General features: G+C 33.9%; 1 protein-coding gene across 3 annotated transcripts in view; it reads left to right on the top strand.

Moving 5' to 3' along the window:
• Positions 1-16,409, top strand: part of LOC106662279 (rap1 GTPase-activating protein 1) — a 378,158-nt gene that overhangs the window by 145,022 nt on the left and 216,727 nt on the right. Inside the window, exon 1 of one of the 3 annotated variants that reach the window (XM_014386256.2) lies at positions 4,062-4,155. The exons of the other annotated variants lie outside the window; for them this stretch is intronic. Within the exon in view, the coding sequence (XP_014241742.1) occupies positions 4,103-4,155 (53 nt within the window). The 5' untranslated portion in view covers positions 4,062-4,102. Of the gene's footprint in view, positions 1-4,061; positions 4,156-16,409 lie in introns of those variants that run through there. 3 annotated transcript variants of the gene reach the window in all.

Here is a 16,409-nt window from a genome sequence, read left to right as displayed (position 1 = left end):
ATTATATCGAGAAAAATGATGATGTAGACTTGTAAGAATTGTCTAGTTAACATAGCTCGATCTAAGAGGGTAGGGCCAATGTTAGATGTTACGTTGAAAATGTAGTCACATTGCTATCCGTTAGGGCGTAGGTAACCAACATGGCAGCCATGAATTTAACAGCTGTTTTTGTTTACACGTATTTTTTTCTTAAATACGCATAAATTAAATCAGACGAACACATTTCTTTTGTTAATTTCTGACCTGTCCTTATACTCTCATTCATAATAGATACATCCCCTAACCTATACAGTTGTAGGCAGTTAGACGTTAGGTTACAAGTTAGCTATGTCGGCATAAATTGAAGCGTGTCCTCGTTAGTAATTTTCGAGTGCATAGATAGTATTTTGAATGAAAGAGTTGGTTAATTTTCCTTTATTATTAACTTCTGGCATCTTACAATATAACACAAAAGAAAACCATACAAACAACAAGCCTTCAAGGACTGTTATACCTTTAGTTTTGGTTCTAGCAGTCGCCACGCGGAAAAATTAACGTTTAACATGCTAAGAAAAGAAGGGGGCGTTCACGATCTTACTGGACATGTCTCTATTCGGGTTAAAACGAGATAACATCTTACAAACATCGTGAATACCCCTAATATCTGCATTTGTTGCTGCTACTCCGAAACTGCATATGTCTCCGTAGTCTGCAGTGTCCAATCAGCACTCGTATTATTATTCTAGTATTAGCGCGTCCTAGGTTTGTTAGTTGTATCGTTATTTTCTGTGATGATCCTTTAATGAACTTTTTTCGCAGTAAGATGAAAATTGGTTTCAACTATAAAGTTATCAGGCGGTCTTATATTGCTAAAACATTAATATCAAGTAACCAGCTTCTTGGGGCTTACTTGTCAAAGTCACTTACAGAAAAGTCTATTGGGACTGTGTTCGTTTTGTAAGAGAAGCGGGAAAAATTCTGCACATGGCTACGGGTGTAGTCATCATACTTGCAATTAAAAATCACTTTTGTAATAAGTTCATTATATGAAAAAAGTGAAAAGATATTCAGAAAAATCAACCTTACGTTTAAATCAACATGTCATAAATGTTTTTTTAATGTGTAGTGTTTAATAACTTAGTTAATGATTATTTGGAGATTGTGAGATGCGGTCTGATGTGACGTAGCTTTTAGAGAAACATTTTGTTTTTTGTGCCAACGTTTCGATCTTTATTGAGATCATCTTCAGGGCTCAAAATGTTTGTTTTCCGTGTAGAAGTATCATTCTTCTGTGTCATGTGGGGAGTGCCAGTCCTGCTCTGCTGGGACTCTCAATACGACACAGAAGAATGACACATCTACACGGAAAAAAACACTTTGAGCCCTGAAGATGATCTCAATAAAGATCGGAACGTTGCCACGATAAAGAATATGTTTCTCTAAAACCTACGTCACACCGGACCGCATCTCACGATCTCCAAATAATAATGTTTGGTTAATATTTGTTGTAATGAAAATTGGTGATTTTGCATTTGCTTCACCCTAAATGAAAAAATTGGAAAACGTATTTTCATACTTTTATCAAAAATGAAAAGGCGCAGAGGGATAATCGACTGACCCTATGGTCTAAAATCACGACCTTTGATGTAAGGCTCTTTTCGGGAAGGAAAAATACATGTTCTGATGTCTTTCTCTCATTTTCGACAAATCAAATAATTCTTGTAGAAATAATCTCCCGATCTACAACCGAGTAAGATTTTTAATGCGGCATTAACTCCACATCTCAAAAATAGCAGCGACCTTCGAGAGAATGGAATCTGTGATTCAGTTGAAATAGAACAAGCATTTCGTGAATGCTGAAAGGGTAGAGTGGTTATTTTTTTACTGGGCAGTTGTGATTAGTTTTGATCCTATCGTTTAATTAAAATACAAAACGAGGTCAATCGTAGGATTAAATGAACTTTGGAATAATTTGTTCAACCCCTTTTGAGTGTTACAACAGTTTTTTCCACCCCTTTGCGGTTTGTACTCGAATCAGAGTTTATTTACCCACTCGTTATTCAATGAAACGATTACCCTTTCAATTTTCCCGTCCAACGAAGTGAAAAAAACCAGTATAAAAATTTTAAATAAATGAACTTTCGTCAGCAGATTTAGATGTTTTCACTGCCCCGGCATATTCTCCCTTGTTTCTGATAACGTTTTCCATCTCTAATGCACATCGTCATCATCATTTGTATATTAAAATTTAAAATAATTTACTGTTTAATAAATAATTTTACGATTGCACAATGATAAATCATTTACAAATTTTACCTTACATTAAAAATGTTTAAGGCATAGGATAAATAGCACTTCAATTATGGTTATAATATAAAAAGTACATATTGTATATTAATTCAACTGTATACTAATTCTTTTGCCAATAAAATATATATAGAAAATAATAATATTAAATAAAATATATAAAACTGAGTGAAATGCAGGAATTCATTTTTGCATTATTCTCCATGATCTTTCTCGAAAATGTCCCACTCAATGCCGATGTACAAAAGTGGCTAATTGGACTTGGAATGCCCATCAATTTTCCTATATCTCTTGGGAAGATGATTAGCGTTATTGGCATTGGTCCCCTCGCCCTGTAAAGCAACGGATGCCCAGAATGGGGCTCTAAGCTGAATCTACTGCAATCACATCGCCCTTAAACGGCTTCTTGACGAATATAATGACGATGAAAACTGTATAATTGACTCCAGTTATTTTAGAAGGATGAAGACGAATATAGATAAAATCTATACTACAAACCAAAAGTGAAGCGATTGACTGACAATACGGACACCACGGATTCTTTCAATTTGGGCCTTACAAAGGAATAATAAATGAAACGAGATGTTAGACAACTTTCGACATGTGTATGGCCTTCCAAACTTAATTAGGGATCAAATTTACCATTATTTACTAGATACGTGGAGGCAGCGTTCACAAACTCTTGATCCAATCCATTCATTCTCTCTCTCTCTCTCTCTCTCTCTCTCTCTCTCTCTCTCTCTCTCTTTTTTCTCTCTTGCTCTCACACAGACACTATCTATCTACCTATCTATCTTTCTATATTTTCTTAGTTTATGCTCTGTCTTTCAACCTCTATATCTTCTTTTTTATACCTTCGTTTCTTCATGACATTGTTCCATACTATCTCTCTCTTCGACCCTATCTTTCGCACCGCTTCACTCTCTCTTTCTCTCTCACTCTCACTCACTCACTTACTCTCGTTCATTCTCTCTCACTCTCACTCACTCACTTACTCTCGTTCATTCTCTCTCACCCTCTTTCTCACTCTCTCTTAATTAAATCGATTTCAGCGGTTAGAAATAAAAATCATTCTTTCATTCTCTTCGACCCTATCTTTCGCACCGCTTCACTTTCTCTTTCTTTCTATTTTTTCTTTCTCCTTTTCATACTTTCTCTCGGCACTTTTTCAGATTCTCACTCTCCCACTGTCTGACTCTCTCTCTCTCTCTCTCTCTCTCTCTCTCTCTCTCTCTCTCTCTTTTCTTTCTCTTTCCCTTTCTCTCACTCTCTGTCCCTTTCTTTCTCTCTTTCAAACTCTATCTATCTTTCTTTACATGTTTATCTCTCGCTGTATCGCTATATTGGATAATTAAGTTAGTTTAACTAATTTAAATGAAATTTAATTCTGATTCAGGAAACAAATTTCTATGTATTAATGTTAAATGTTCTGTTATGTCAAAAACTGGTAAATGGCCTCTGTTGGAGGAAGTAACCAAAAACCTTGACATACTTTAGTTATTGTTTAAGTATTTGTGTATACTATTAATCGTTCAAAATGAATCTAGTCAGTCTGGTTTTCGAGGGTTGGCCAATGATGAAACCCCACAGAACGATGTTAAGCACTGTGATCTATTATATTCAAGCGCGTACGTGTACGCGGATTGAAAGAAGAGTACCGTGCGTCCCCCCGGCACCAATCCTGGCACCCTTTTGGTGCGGGGTGGTGGCAGTCGCGAAGTGGGGGTTTGTTTTCTGAGGGGAACCCGTCCTGGTGCCAGTGAGGTGCCGACCTTCCTCTAGTGCTGTGTCGTTCTAGTCAGTGTCCTGTGAGGCAATGAAGTTCACAGCGGGAGTTAGATCGCAAACCTACACCCTATCCAGAGACAGGTACTTTTTTATATATTTTCTATTACAAAACTACCGGTGGATGATGTCAAAATTTTCTATATTTTTCTGGGTTTGTTTTCACAAAAGTTTCTTCAGTCACATTTATACAAATCTAACCCCTATCGTGAAAATAAACTGCATGCCATTTATATGGTGTTTTTATTTGTTAAAGTGATATCGATACAACGTCTCATGTTGTACATGACAATATTGATGTTAAAGCAATTGCAGTTGTTCGGAAGCAAGCGAGATTAGCCGGACCCTAAAAACGCACGATGTCTTTATCACATATGACAGTATCTGCCTAATTTCTCATGGTCATGGTTTTTCTGAAAAGCGTACTCAAATGACATTGTTTCGTCAGTCTGAGTTGTCATCGAATTTCGATCTTTCGAAAACTTCAACCAGTTCAATTATTAAAAAAAAAAAGAAAGAAAGATATTTCACATGCAAAAATACACTATATATATGCATGTTTAACCACTCCAGTAAGGTTTTGAATTGTCAAGTACAAATCAATTTGTTTGATTATCAGCTCCAATATAACCAAAGGACATAAGATTTCACACTTTTTTTTTTAAACCTGCAACAATTAATTACTGACAGAAGCAGTAATTATTGGCAAATGTTTTGTTGTACTGGAGATAAAGTACATGCTCCATGAAATGAACCCTTGAAAGTTATTGTGCCTTTCGTAAATCAAGGCTTTATTGCTGTTTCTTCTCCAAACATCTAAACATTGCTCTTTCACCTTACTAGAACAGTTTTAATTTGCTTTAATCCGGTTTATTTGTGAATAACAAATGTAACTATAATAAATCTTTGCCGGTTTAAGATGATTTATCATAATAACCATCAACAGTACTTATCAACTCGAAGATGATGCGTAAATAATTACAATTTTTCCCATTCAGAATTACTAAATAAATTCAATGAGCTTGTAATCAAGACATCAATAATCAACATCATTAAATCTTTCATAGTTGTTAAAAGCATTGGATATATGTTTGTTGAAGTGCCTATCATATTAAATTTTAAAACGCTTTACTTCATGACTTGATTTTAGAGAAACTCTTCGACCACTATAGGCAATTAAATAAAATTGAACTTGAACCCGTTTCCAATTTTACGATTCAGCTAGATCTGTTTAATTAGAACCAATCTAAAAATTAAATGGGCCGGTTTTTTATTGAATACGTAAATGTTGAGCAAAATTCAAAAACGTAAACCGGAGATTCTCTTATCTTTTATTTTTCTTTTTAAACAAATATCAGAAACGGAAACGGCGGACGAGACGTGATTTCTGATAAAAGCGAATCTGATGTCCCGGTGTCAGTGACTTAAGAAAGAATGCGCTTAAATCCAAAAATTACACCCTGAACAAAGCATCGGCACCGTTATTAAAATTGAAAAAAAAACCAAAAACTTTTTTTTCTCCTTAGTTTTAAAGACATTTGCTTATCAAGAGTTCACACCAGTCTTCATCTAATCCGGGATCGATCAGTTGTTTGTCCGCGCTGTAACAATTCACTTTCCCTTCGTGCACGAGTTTGCAACTTCCTGAAATGTCTATCAACTTATGTTAACTTAATTTTAATGACTTGATGAAAATATTATTTCGTTTTCTCACTGAATGTACATTTTCGATTCTCATGATTTATACAAACAACACTTCCGCTCTTCAATCTCATGGCGCATAAGTCTCTTTCACTCACTCTCTCTTTTCTTTCTCTCTCTCTCAATGCACGTAAATGTATAAATTGACCTACACCCTACATGTATTGTATTAAGTAGAGGGAAAGATATATAGGCACATATATATAGATATACAGGTTGATAGATACATGTACTTATAGGCTAGCAGGTTGATCCTATGCACATAGACGGGTAGAAAGATAAACATATTGATAAAAAATATACATCATGCAGGTAGATAAATACATAAGTGTTATACATAAACGTAGAAAGATACATAAATATAGTTGCTGGATTTACCTACACTTCCATATATTACTCTCGCTCTCACAATTTCACTCCCTCCTATTTCTCTCTCTCTCCCTCTCTCTCTCTCTCCCTCTCTCTCTCTCTCTCACTATTTCATTCTCACTTCTTCTCTATTTCTGTTTCTTTCGTTCTCTTTTAAACTGTCTTTCTCTTACTTTTTCATTTTTTGTCGTTGTATTTTCACTTACTTTGTCCCATTTCTTTTTGTCCTCTCTCACTTTTTTTTTTTTTTTACATAACTTTGTATTAATGGTGAATTAATCCAAAAATCGGTCGATTTAAGAGTGTATAACAGTGTGTACGTTGATGCAATCACTGTTACTATAAATAAAACATCTCTCTCTCTCTACTCTCACGCACTATTTTACTCTCACTCCCTCTCGTTTATGTTTCTTTCGTGCTCTTTCTCACTGTCTTTCTCTTACTTTTTCCTTTTTTGTCGTTGTATTTTCACTTACTTTGTCCCATTTCTTTTTGTCCTCTCTCACTTTTCTTTTTTACATAACTTTGTATTAATGGTGGATTAATAAAAAAAAAATCGGTAGATTTAAGAGTGTATGATAGTGTGTAAGTTGATGCAATCACTGTTGCTATAAATAAAACATCTCTCTCTCTCACTCTCTCTCTCTCCCTCCTTCCCTCTCCCTCTCTCTCTCTCCCTCTCTTTCCCCCCCTCTCTCTCTCCCTCCCTCCCTCTCCCTCTCCCTCTCTCTCTCTCTACTCTCACGCACTATTTTACACTCACCCCCTCTCGATTTATGTTTATTTCGTGCTCTTTCTCACTGTCTTTCTCTTACTTTTTCCTTTTTTGTCGTTGTATTTTCACTTTTTTCTTACTTTGTCCCTTTTCTTTTTGTCATCTCTCCTTTCTTTCTTTTTTTTTTTTTTTACGCAACTTGGTATTAATGGTGAACTAATCAAAAAATCGGTAGATGTAAGAGGGTATGACAGTGTGCATGTTGATGAAATCACTGTTACTATAAATAAAGCATATCTCTCTCTCTTTCACTTTCTTTTTTTCTGTATCTTCACATTGTGTCATAGTTTTTTAATCTGTGCATCTCTCTTTATCTATCTATCTGCATATATCCATCAATCTTTCTGTCAATCCTCTCTTTCCCTCTTTTCAAAATAATATAACGAACAAATGCATTTTTAAAATAAATATGGAATTTTCTGCGTTTCTGTTTGCCTGCTTTTCGAATTTTCTGCGGGTCTGTTTGTCGACTTCACGCACGTACCACCTATGAATCAGTTCATCCGATAATTCAATTGCGTGTGGTTTCCCTGTCATTGTGTAGTATTTATAAAAGGATGGGAAATTCTTTCAGTTTTTATAATTTCAACAATTTTTGTCCTATTGTTTTAATTAGACATGAACGATATTTTTCAATTGCTGGCATTCAAAAATAATGAACTTCGTGAAGTGGCTACAGATATTTTTTGGGAGGTGAAAAACCCTCTCTTTTCCATGAGACAATCAACAATCTACAATCTTTGCAACAATATTGACTATTTTTTATGACAAAATGTTTAACAAATAAAAATATTCTGCATACAAGTAATTAAGAGAAAGGACAGGGTGAGATTTTTGAGTTGATATAAATAGAGTATTCCTTCTCGTCCATTTCGAAGACGCACTTACCCCCTCATACAGTGCTAAAATAAGTGCCTCGATTGGTCTATGCTTGGTATATAGTATCATTTGCGAATTGAAATACCCTGGCGCGAAGGATATGAGATATCAGAAGCCAAATCATGGACATATATGGGAAGTAGTAAAGGACTTCAAAATTCTTCCGTAGAGGAGAGCCTGATATGATCTAAACGGGCCAATTGATATATCATTTATTTTTACAACTATTTGTCTTGATACTACAATATTTAAAATGATCTGAATAACATATGAGGAGCCCGACACTAGACATTTTGTGAGTTAGGATAATCCACTGAATTATAAGCCGCCATATTATCGACAAATAACGCAACTAGAGATTTCGAATCTAAAAAAGTGTCATAAATGTCACAAATCAGGTTTGCTTGAGCATCCTGTACCGAGAGCCCTTTACGGAAGCCATTTTGCGAAGATGGATGCAATCTGCCTTTGTCTACCACCATTGCAATCGGTTTTTAATCATTCTTTCGTAGGTCTTTAAAACACATGACGTAAGGGCGATTGGGCGATATGATGACGAGGTGTTCGGATCGTTATTAGACCTCTTGAACGTTCGTTTCAGCTCAAATAATACCTATTATATTTTTCAATTGATTGAAAATTCCTTAGTTTTAGAAAGAAAAAATAAATTTCGATGTTTATCAAGAAATCTAGACAAACATTTTCTTTTCCCTCCGTATATATACTTTTATCTATTGGATGTTATTGTGACGGAATTTCTCTGCTTATAAATAGAATCTTTCAAAAGAAATGTTTTTTACAATCAACATTTCGAAAATTCATCCTGTATCATGGCTAAAAATGGACCAGTTTAACATCCCATGCCTTATTCATGCCCGCTTCAACAATCGGAATAGGGCTAAATTTAGAAATAAACCCAAGTTTGGAAAAGGGCGGAAAGTAATTGTGACGTCCGTCTGTCGTATAAACAAACTTGTCCGACAGTTTCTGCAACTTTCATCACAACCGACTGGACATTATTTTAGACGTATTGTATTCAAACAACGGGCGTGTTTGGAAAATAGCGCACGTCCTTTTCTCCTCAGATGGTAAAGCTACGTTTATTAAAAGCAAATATGAAACATAAGTTGTCGAATAAAGAGATTCATGTCATACACTCTTCTCACTCACCACTCGCTGACTTTCTCACATATGTACGTGCTATCTCTTAATCTGTACTAAAATGGGGGGAGACGTACTGAGTGAAAATATATGGCACACAGAGATACAAAGATATCTAAAAATTAAATACTGCGAAATGGACAAAGAGACGGAGTGAAAAAGTACGAAAGTGCATGAAAGTTCAAAGATAAAAAACAGAATAACGGGATAGAACATGTCAAAAAGAGAAAGAAAAACATATATTAAGTTACAAAGAAAACGAGGAAGGAGAAAGAGACTAAAAATGTGAGCGAATGAGTAAGTGAAATAAATGTTTTTTTTTGTTTTTTTTTTGTTTTTTTTTAATTCGAATCAACCGAGTAATTGTTAAGAGTTCTTGAAATAATAAATGAAGTATTACTAAAATATATTAGAATAGGTAAAACATAAAATTATAGGCAGGTAGAGATAAATAAATAGAGAGAGTGTGAGAGGGGAGAGGGAGATTCTATCTCTCATTTCTCTTTCTTTCTTTTCAATTACCTTTCTCCTCTATCTCACTCTCTCTCTCTCTCTCTCTATTTATTTATCTATCTATCTATCTATCTCTTCCTCTTTCTCTTCTTTCTTTGTTAAGAGTACTTGAAATATTACTAAAATAAATTAGAATAGGTAGAGTGAGAGAGGGGGGAGGGAGATTCTATCTCTCATTTCTCTTTCTTTCTTTGTCAATCACCTTTCTCCTCTATTTCACTCTCTATCTCTCTCTCTCTCTCCCTCTATCTCTATCTATCTATCTCTTCCTCTTTCTCTTCTTTCTTTGTTAAGAGTACTTGAAATATTACTAAAGTAAATTAGAATAAGTAGAAACATAAAAGTATAGGTACTTAGGTAGGGGGAAAAAGTGAGAGCGAGTGAGAGGAGGAGGGAGATTTTGTGTCTCATTTTTCTTTCTTTGTCAATCATCTTTCTCTTCGTATGTTTCGATCTCTCTCTATGTATCTCTTCCTCTTTCTCTTTTTTTATGTCAATCAGTCCCTTTCTTTCTCTTTAGATTTTATCTTTTTTTTAAAGAAGATAGCGAGTGAGAAAGTAAAAGCCACAAAAATATGCACAGGAAAATTATTTTCGATGTCGGTCAGATTTTCATCCAGTTCAGGTTTAATTACAAACGCATCGTGGTCCGCCTATTCTCGCGGTATAGTTTGTTTGGATAAACGCGTTTCGCCGTTTCCCCTTGCCAGTGATGTTCGCTTTATCCCTTTTTGTTATTTTTGCATTGTACATTTTAGTAACTAAAGGATGAGGGGAGGCGGATGCCCTCGAAATCGATCTCTTAAAAAAATAAGTATAAAGCAAATGGGTCTGATTAGTTCCAACACGCCCAAATGAAGTAATAGGAAAACCAGCCCGAAAAAAAGAATAAAAACAAATTAGATTGTTAGTAGAGTTTCAAGAGTTATTTAGTTATAAATCTCATCGATCGGCTGTGACAAACATTCTCAATTTCGTTACTCGTGATCTCCCTCGTTCGCTTTATTAACTATTCATTTCTTCTTCAGTTTTACTGTTGATTCCATCCCCCTTGCAGCTATCCCCTTGGGACATTGTCCGGCCCCGTGCACTGAATCATTAACGACACCATCCCCCAAATAAAGGAACAACCGAACTTCCAATAAAACTTACTTCTCTGCCGTCAATTTATTTGATTTAACAGAACATAGACGGATTACAAATATTGGATTGCTTCAAGAACATGATCCACGTTTAAGAAAATATTTGCAAAACAAATCAGGAATGCTTTCTTTCTATATGCTCCGGAAGATGGAACTGTTGTTTACGATTGAGCGGGTTGTTTTGAAACAATTGCAGAAACGAGCAAAAACAAAATTGATTTTTTCTGATAACGCATATCCCTGCCGGCTGAAAAAAACTCCGAATGATTAAATAAGGAATAACAAGGAAACTATCTAATCCTTTTCATTTCAACTGTTTTCACTAAAATAAATCAAATGTCTAGTAACATATTTACTAAAAAATGAATATGCTTGGGAATTGTGTTAGGTAAAGTTAAATTTTCACGTTTTTCCTTATAGTTCCTACAATCTTGTAGAGAATAACCGAGATAAACAAAGGTTTATGCTTAACGCTAAGAGAAGCTAGCCCGAAAGAAAATATGCCATAGTTTGCTTCCATCGTTGAATATTTTTCTCAGTATAAAAGAACAGAAAAGCCGACGAAAGATATGAAGCTTTAATCTACAAATAAACCGAGATGTGCTGCATAAAAAAAGTAGTTGCTGAAATTACAAAATATATCTCGATCAGTTTAATACATCAGTTTTTTAGGTGAAATTAAATTTTTTCGTATGATATTTACCGATTTTATACTAATATGATAAATTAATTTACGATCCTGTTGCAAAATTATTTAGTTAAATGTATTTTAGTGAGTTAATAATGAAGGATAATATTGTTCAACATTTTTCATATCATGAATGTGAGACCAAAAATTTAGTATTAAATATCTTCCCTGTTTTTCTAATAACGTGGTAAGTAATTTAACGAGCCTGAGACCAATTTACTATGCGAGTAATTTAGGCAAACATTTTTCATTATTTTCCATGACTGGAGGGAAAATGATTTCACACTTCATATAGTTTTACATTTCTTCCTTGACTTCATAATAACGTAATAGAGTAACTCACGAGCCTTTTCGAAGTTTAATGTATTTATGTAGATTTAATTTAATATAATGGGTGGATAATTTTGGGAAGCATTCTTAATGATTTTCCATGGGTGAAGGGAAAAGGGCTATTATAGGGCCAAACGTTTGTACTCTTATTATATTTCTAAATTTCTTCCCTGATTTTAGATTTAGTTGATAGTTCAAATTACGAGACAGCGCCAAACTTTCCACCATTTTTTGATACACACAATTTCTTTCTCGATTTTATAACAAGTATAATAATATGATCAATTAGTTTACGATCTTGTTGTAACATGATTTTTTAAATGTAATGTACCGTGTTAAATGTAGTATAATATTTTTCATGATTTTACATCGCTGGAGAGGATATAAGACCAAAAACGTAGAAAAATTTACGAGCCTGGGACAAACTTTAAAATTAAATTTTCAATTAATTAAGGTTTTGGTTGAGATATAATTGAAAAGAATTTATTTGGTCAAGCGAAACACGAAACCTAATAAAATTTAAAATTAAAGTTAATTTAATTTCTTAAATGCGTAATTTAAGTAATTTTTCATGATCTTATTGCATGACGAAGTTATCATACAGTTTAAATTCTTTCCTTAATTTCAGTATAGCGTAATAGAGTATTTTGCCAGTCTTTTTGCCTTCGAATTTTATTAATTTGAAGTTAATTTATATGCGAGGCTACTGTTTGGAAAAATTTTGTCACGATTTTTTCCATGGCTGGAGGAAATATTACGGGTGATAGAACAATATACGAACCAGAGGCAAAATTTATAAATTAAAGTTAATTTATTTCTTATGTGAGTAATTTAGATAGACATTTTTCTTGATTTTCCATGCCTGTTCCCTTCTTTGATTTCCCTATAACGTAATAAAATATTTTACAGTAATTCAGATATCGTGAGATGCGGTCGGGTGTGATGTAGGTTTCAGAAAAACATTTTCTTTATCGTGCCAACGTTTCGACCTTTTATTACTCCAATGGGCACTCTCAACACGACACACAAGGATGGCACAATTACACAGAAGACAAACACTTTGAGCACTGAAGATGATCTCAATAAAAGATCGAAACGTTGGCACGATAAAGAAAATGTTTTTCTGAAACCTACATCACACCCGACCGCATCTCACGTTATCTGAATTACTATCGATTAACGGTCACTAATCTCTACACAAAATATTTTACTCTTTTCGGCTTTGTTTTGTCTTTTCGCCTTTGAATTTTATTTACTTGAATTTAGTTTACTGCAAAGTTACTGTTTGAAAATATTTTGTCACAATTTTCCATGGCTGGAGGGACTTTTACAAGTACAGATTACACTTTTATTGTATTGTATAGTTTGGAATTTTCTATCGGATTTTTTAATGACGTGATAGAATATTTTTTGAGTCCTACGAAAAATTTATAAATTAAAGTTAATTTATTTCCTATGACAAACACTTTGAGTAAAAATACTTTGATTGAATTAAAAAATATATTTTGCATTGTATAAATTCACTTTTTTCCACATCCTACATATATTTGTTAAATGTAAACAATGTTTGTAAATCCCAGGCCCTGAAGATGATCTCAACAAAGATCTAAACTTTGGCACGATAAAGAAAATGTTTTTCTCAAACATTACATTATTACAATTTAATTTATTGAATGGATAATATAGGAAAACAGTTTTCATAATTTTACATGGCTGGAAGGAATATTACAACTCAAAAAGTTTGCTTTTCATAAAGTATAAATTGTTTTCTATCTTATAGTGATGTAATTAATCCGGTTGCATACAAAATAAACGAAAAATAATTTATTGAACTGTATATGCAATATAGTTGCCCTTGATTATCGATTATTTTCAATGGCAGAAAGCATGATACGGTGTTTAGTCTATTTTTCTTATAACCAAGCCTTCTAAATACTAAATTACGCATATTATTGTCTGAATTTATTACATCGCCTGTTTCTTAGATCGTCTGGGCGTTAACGGTTTAAGACTTATTTTTCTTATCTTTGTCCTCAGTGATCAATTCCAGGACGTAATAGTAAGACTTTGTTAATCACCATGTCGGTGCAATCAATTTTTTTTCTATTTCAATTTTCTTATTCCGTCCTTCGCGATCAGATAGGGTTTAACAGGCGTTATTAACGGAAACATGGATTATATCTTATCCAGATGCATGGGACGAACGGTAGGAGGTGTCAAACCCACATTCCTGCCCGAGCGTTCGATGCGATTAACTCGACATTGCTCAAAACGAACCTTGTTAACTCTTGCTAATTGCACTCCGAAAACGACGTTTCCCAAGCAATTTTTACCCGTGGTAAATTGAAGGGAGTAAAATTTAAAAAAAAATATTCTGACACGATTAATTTGGTGGTAATATGGGCGCAATTATTCAACAAAATCCACCAATGTCACAGTCATGACAGCGCTCAGAAAAGTATTTACTTTAGGTGCTGTAATTAAAGGTTTTAAAATGGTTAAAAAGTCTGTTGAAAAGATAGGTAACAACTGATTTCCATGTTTGAGAAACACACAGAAAAAACAAAAACAATCTCCTTAAAACAATAACCCAATTTTTTAGACAATTAAAATCTTTTAGCTATTGCATAAAACATTAATAGTTTTAAAGAAGTAAAAATGCTTAACGTACTAAACACAAGTACTTCAATTACTCTACATTCAGTCCGTAGATTATTTAAAACAAACAAAATCTACATTATACAGCCGCGACATTGACAATGTTAAAACTTAAACTAACACTAGACAAAGCAGCTACGTAATTGTATAATCAACGGGTCGTATCACTGTTTATGTTTCCTGATCGGCTATAAAGGTCATCGCTGATCGGAATTGTTAAGTCATCACGACTCATTTGGGATCAGGTTGAATGCAGGAGGCCCAATATTTTCTTCTCGCTCTTTGATTGGACAAAAATTAATATTGTTGTTACCCTGCTAGGTAAAACGTCCGACGAACAATTTCATATCGTCACATCAAGAAAAAAATAACGAGAATTCAACGATAATGCGTTTAATACGAAATAGGCACGGTGTGCACAAGGTATTTAGGCATGTTAAGATTTGTAAAATGTGCAAGCATAGAAATCTTCAATTCGCCAAATGCCATGCAGTAAAAACGAAGGCTTCATTGAGTATATTGCTTGAAAAACAATAAAAATCTTCATTTGTTAAGAGTGATTTTTGAAAAGTAAAGCGAAATAATTCTTGTCAGGAGGGCTTAAGTTCCCTTACCATCCTTAACTACCCGATAGATTGGCGGACGAAGGGTTACATTACAATACTCTTTTCAAGTCCAACTCAAATAAAATTCCATAGGCAATGCCGGTATACACCTCGGTCTTCTGATTTGTTTTTTTGACGTTCATAGCAAAAATAAAAAATCACACACAAAGAAATATTTTTTAACAAAAAACAAACAAAAAACAACTAGATAATTCATTAGATTTCGTGGTCCGAGTGACCAAATACATCTTTCAATTAAGTAATCTTTATGAAAGGTATTGGTTGAGATAAAAAAGTCAGCGTCACGAGCGGGATTCGAACCCACGATTTTCGGCTTGATACGCCGCTGCTCTACCTCTTGAGCTATCGTGACCTTGATCCACTCGGACACTAACTTCCCATCTCAACCACACCTTTTGAATTTTCCCTCCTTTTTTGCCATTTTTCAAATGTCGTGTAATCTATTTGATCCTCAGCGACAAATGAAATCCCGCTCGTGACGCTGACTTTTTTATCTAAACCAATACCTTACATATAGATTCTAGATAATATTTATTTATATTGAGGTATTAGCGAATTTTGGCATTAACTAAAATTTGTTTCAAATTTTACACCTTCTTTTCCATACAAAAAAAAGTTTACTCCGCTCCTGTATAATTTGGCAAATAACTGCTCGGTACAAGTATTTGAGTATTATTGCCCTATAAAATGAATAAGAATCGTTTCATTATGGTAAACGGTTTTGGAGGAAAGATGAGAAAACACAAATTTTCAGGATAAGCCATTTTATGAAACAGCTCAAACTTTTTCCGTTGCCGCCCAATCTAGTAATTAAAACATTTTCATTCCTTTTGCAGGAGAGAGTTTACAAATGATGTTTTAGTTAGTAAGGTAATTTTTGAAACATAATGTACATAATAGACGATGGTGTCAGGAATGGCGAGTTCATAAAACACTTGAAACGGAATTTTCAAAAAACCAATTTAAGCACTTCTAAAGCTCGGAATCTCATAGGACCAGCTTCATTCTGACCTAAAAAAATTGTATTTTAATGTCAACGAATATTCTTAAAAATAATGCTCTCTTTGGTCCGAAAAACCGTCGCTAACTTTTTTAGAGAAATGGTTAGATTACAGTAAGGTGAAGCTTTTTATATTAGAGGTTCTTTGTTGTTCTCATTAAGATCAAAGAGGTCGCATAATGGTGTACTTTCATTTGTAATTACATCTTGAATTTCACTTGTAGACATTCCTTCTTTTTGTAGTGTTTTAGGGGAAGTTTATTTTCTGCTAAAAGTTTCTTTGCTTTATTAGCTATTTGCTAACAGCAAACATTAATATATTAACATTTACTTTATTTATAAACTTTTGTGTATAAAGAGTGTTTTAAAAATGAAGTAGACATGGCAACAAATAACTAAACGATCATGAATTTTTCGTTTTTTACAGATGTAATTGCGGTATGTAACCTGGAAGCTAATTCGTAAACATATCGTTAAAAAAAAAGTCGAATGTAAA

Source organism: Cimex lectularius, unplaced genomic scaffold (genome assembly GCF_000648675.2).
Source record: "Cimex lectularius strain Harlan isolate CLEC.00 unplaced genomic scaffold, Clec_2.1 scaffold122, whole genome shotgun sequence".
NCBI lineage: Eukaryota > Metazoa > Arthropoda > Insecta > Hemiptera > Cimicidae > Cimex > Cimex lectularius.
Note: the sequence above shows the minus strand (reverse complement) of the source record. Positions and strands in the feature narration are given on the sequence as shown.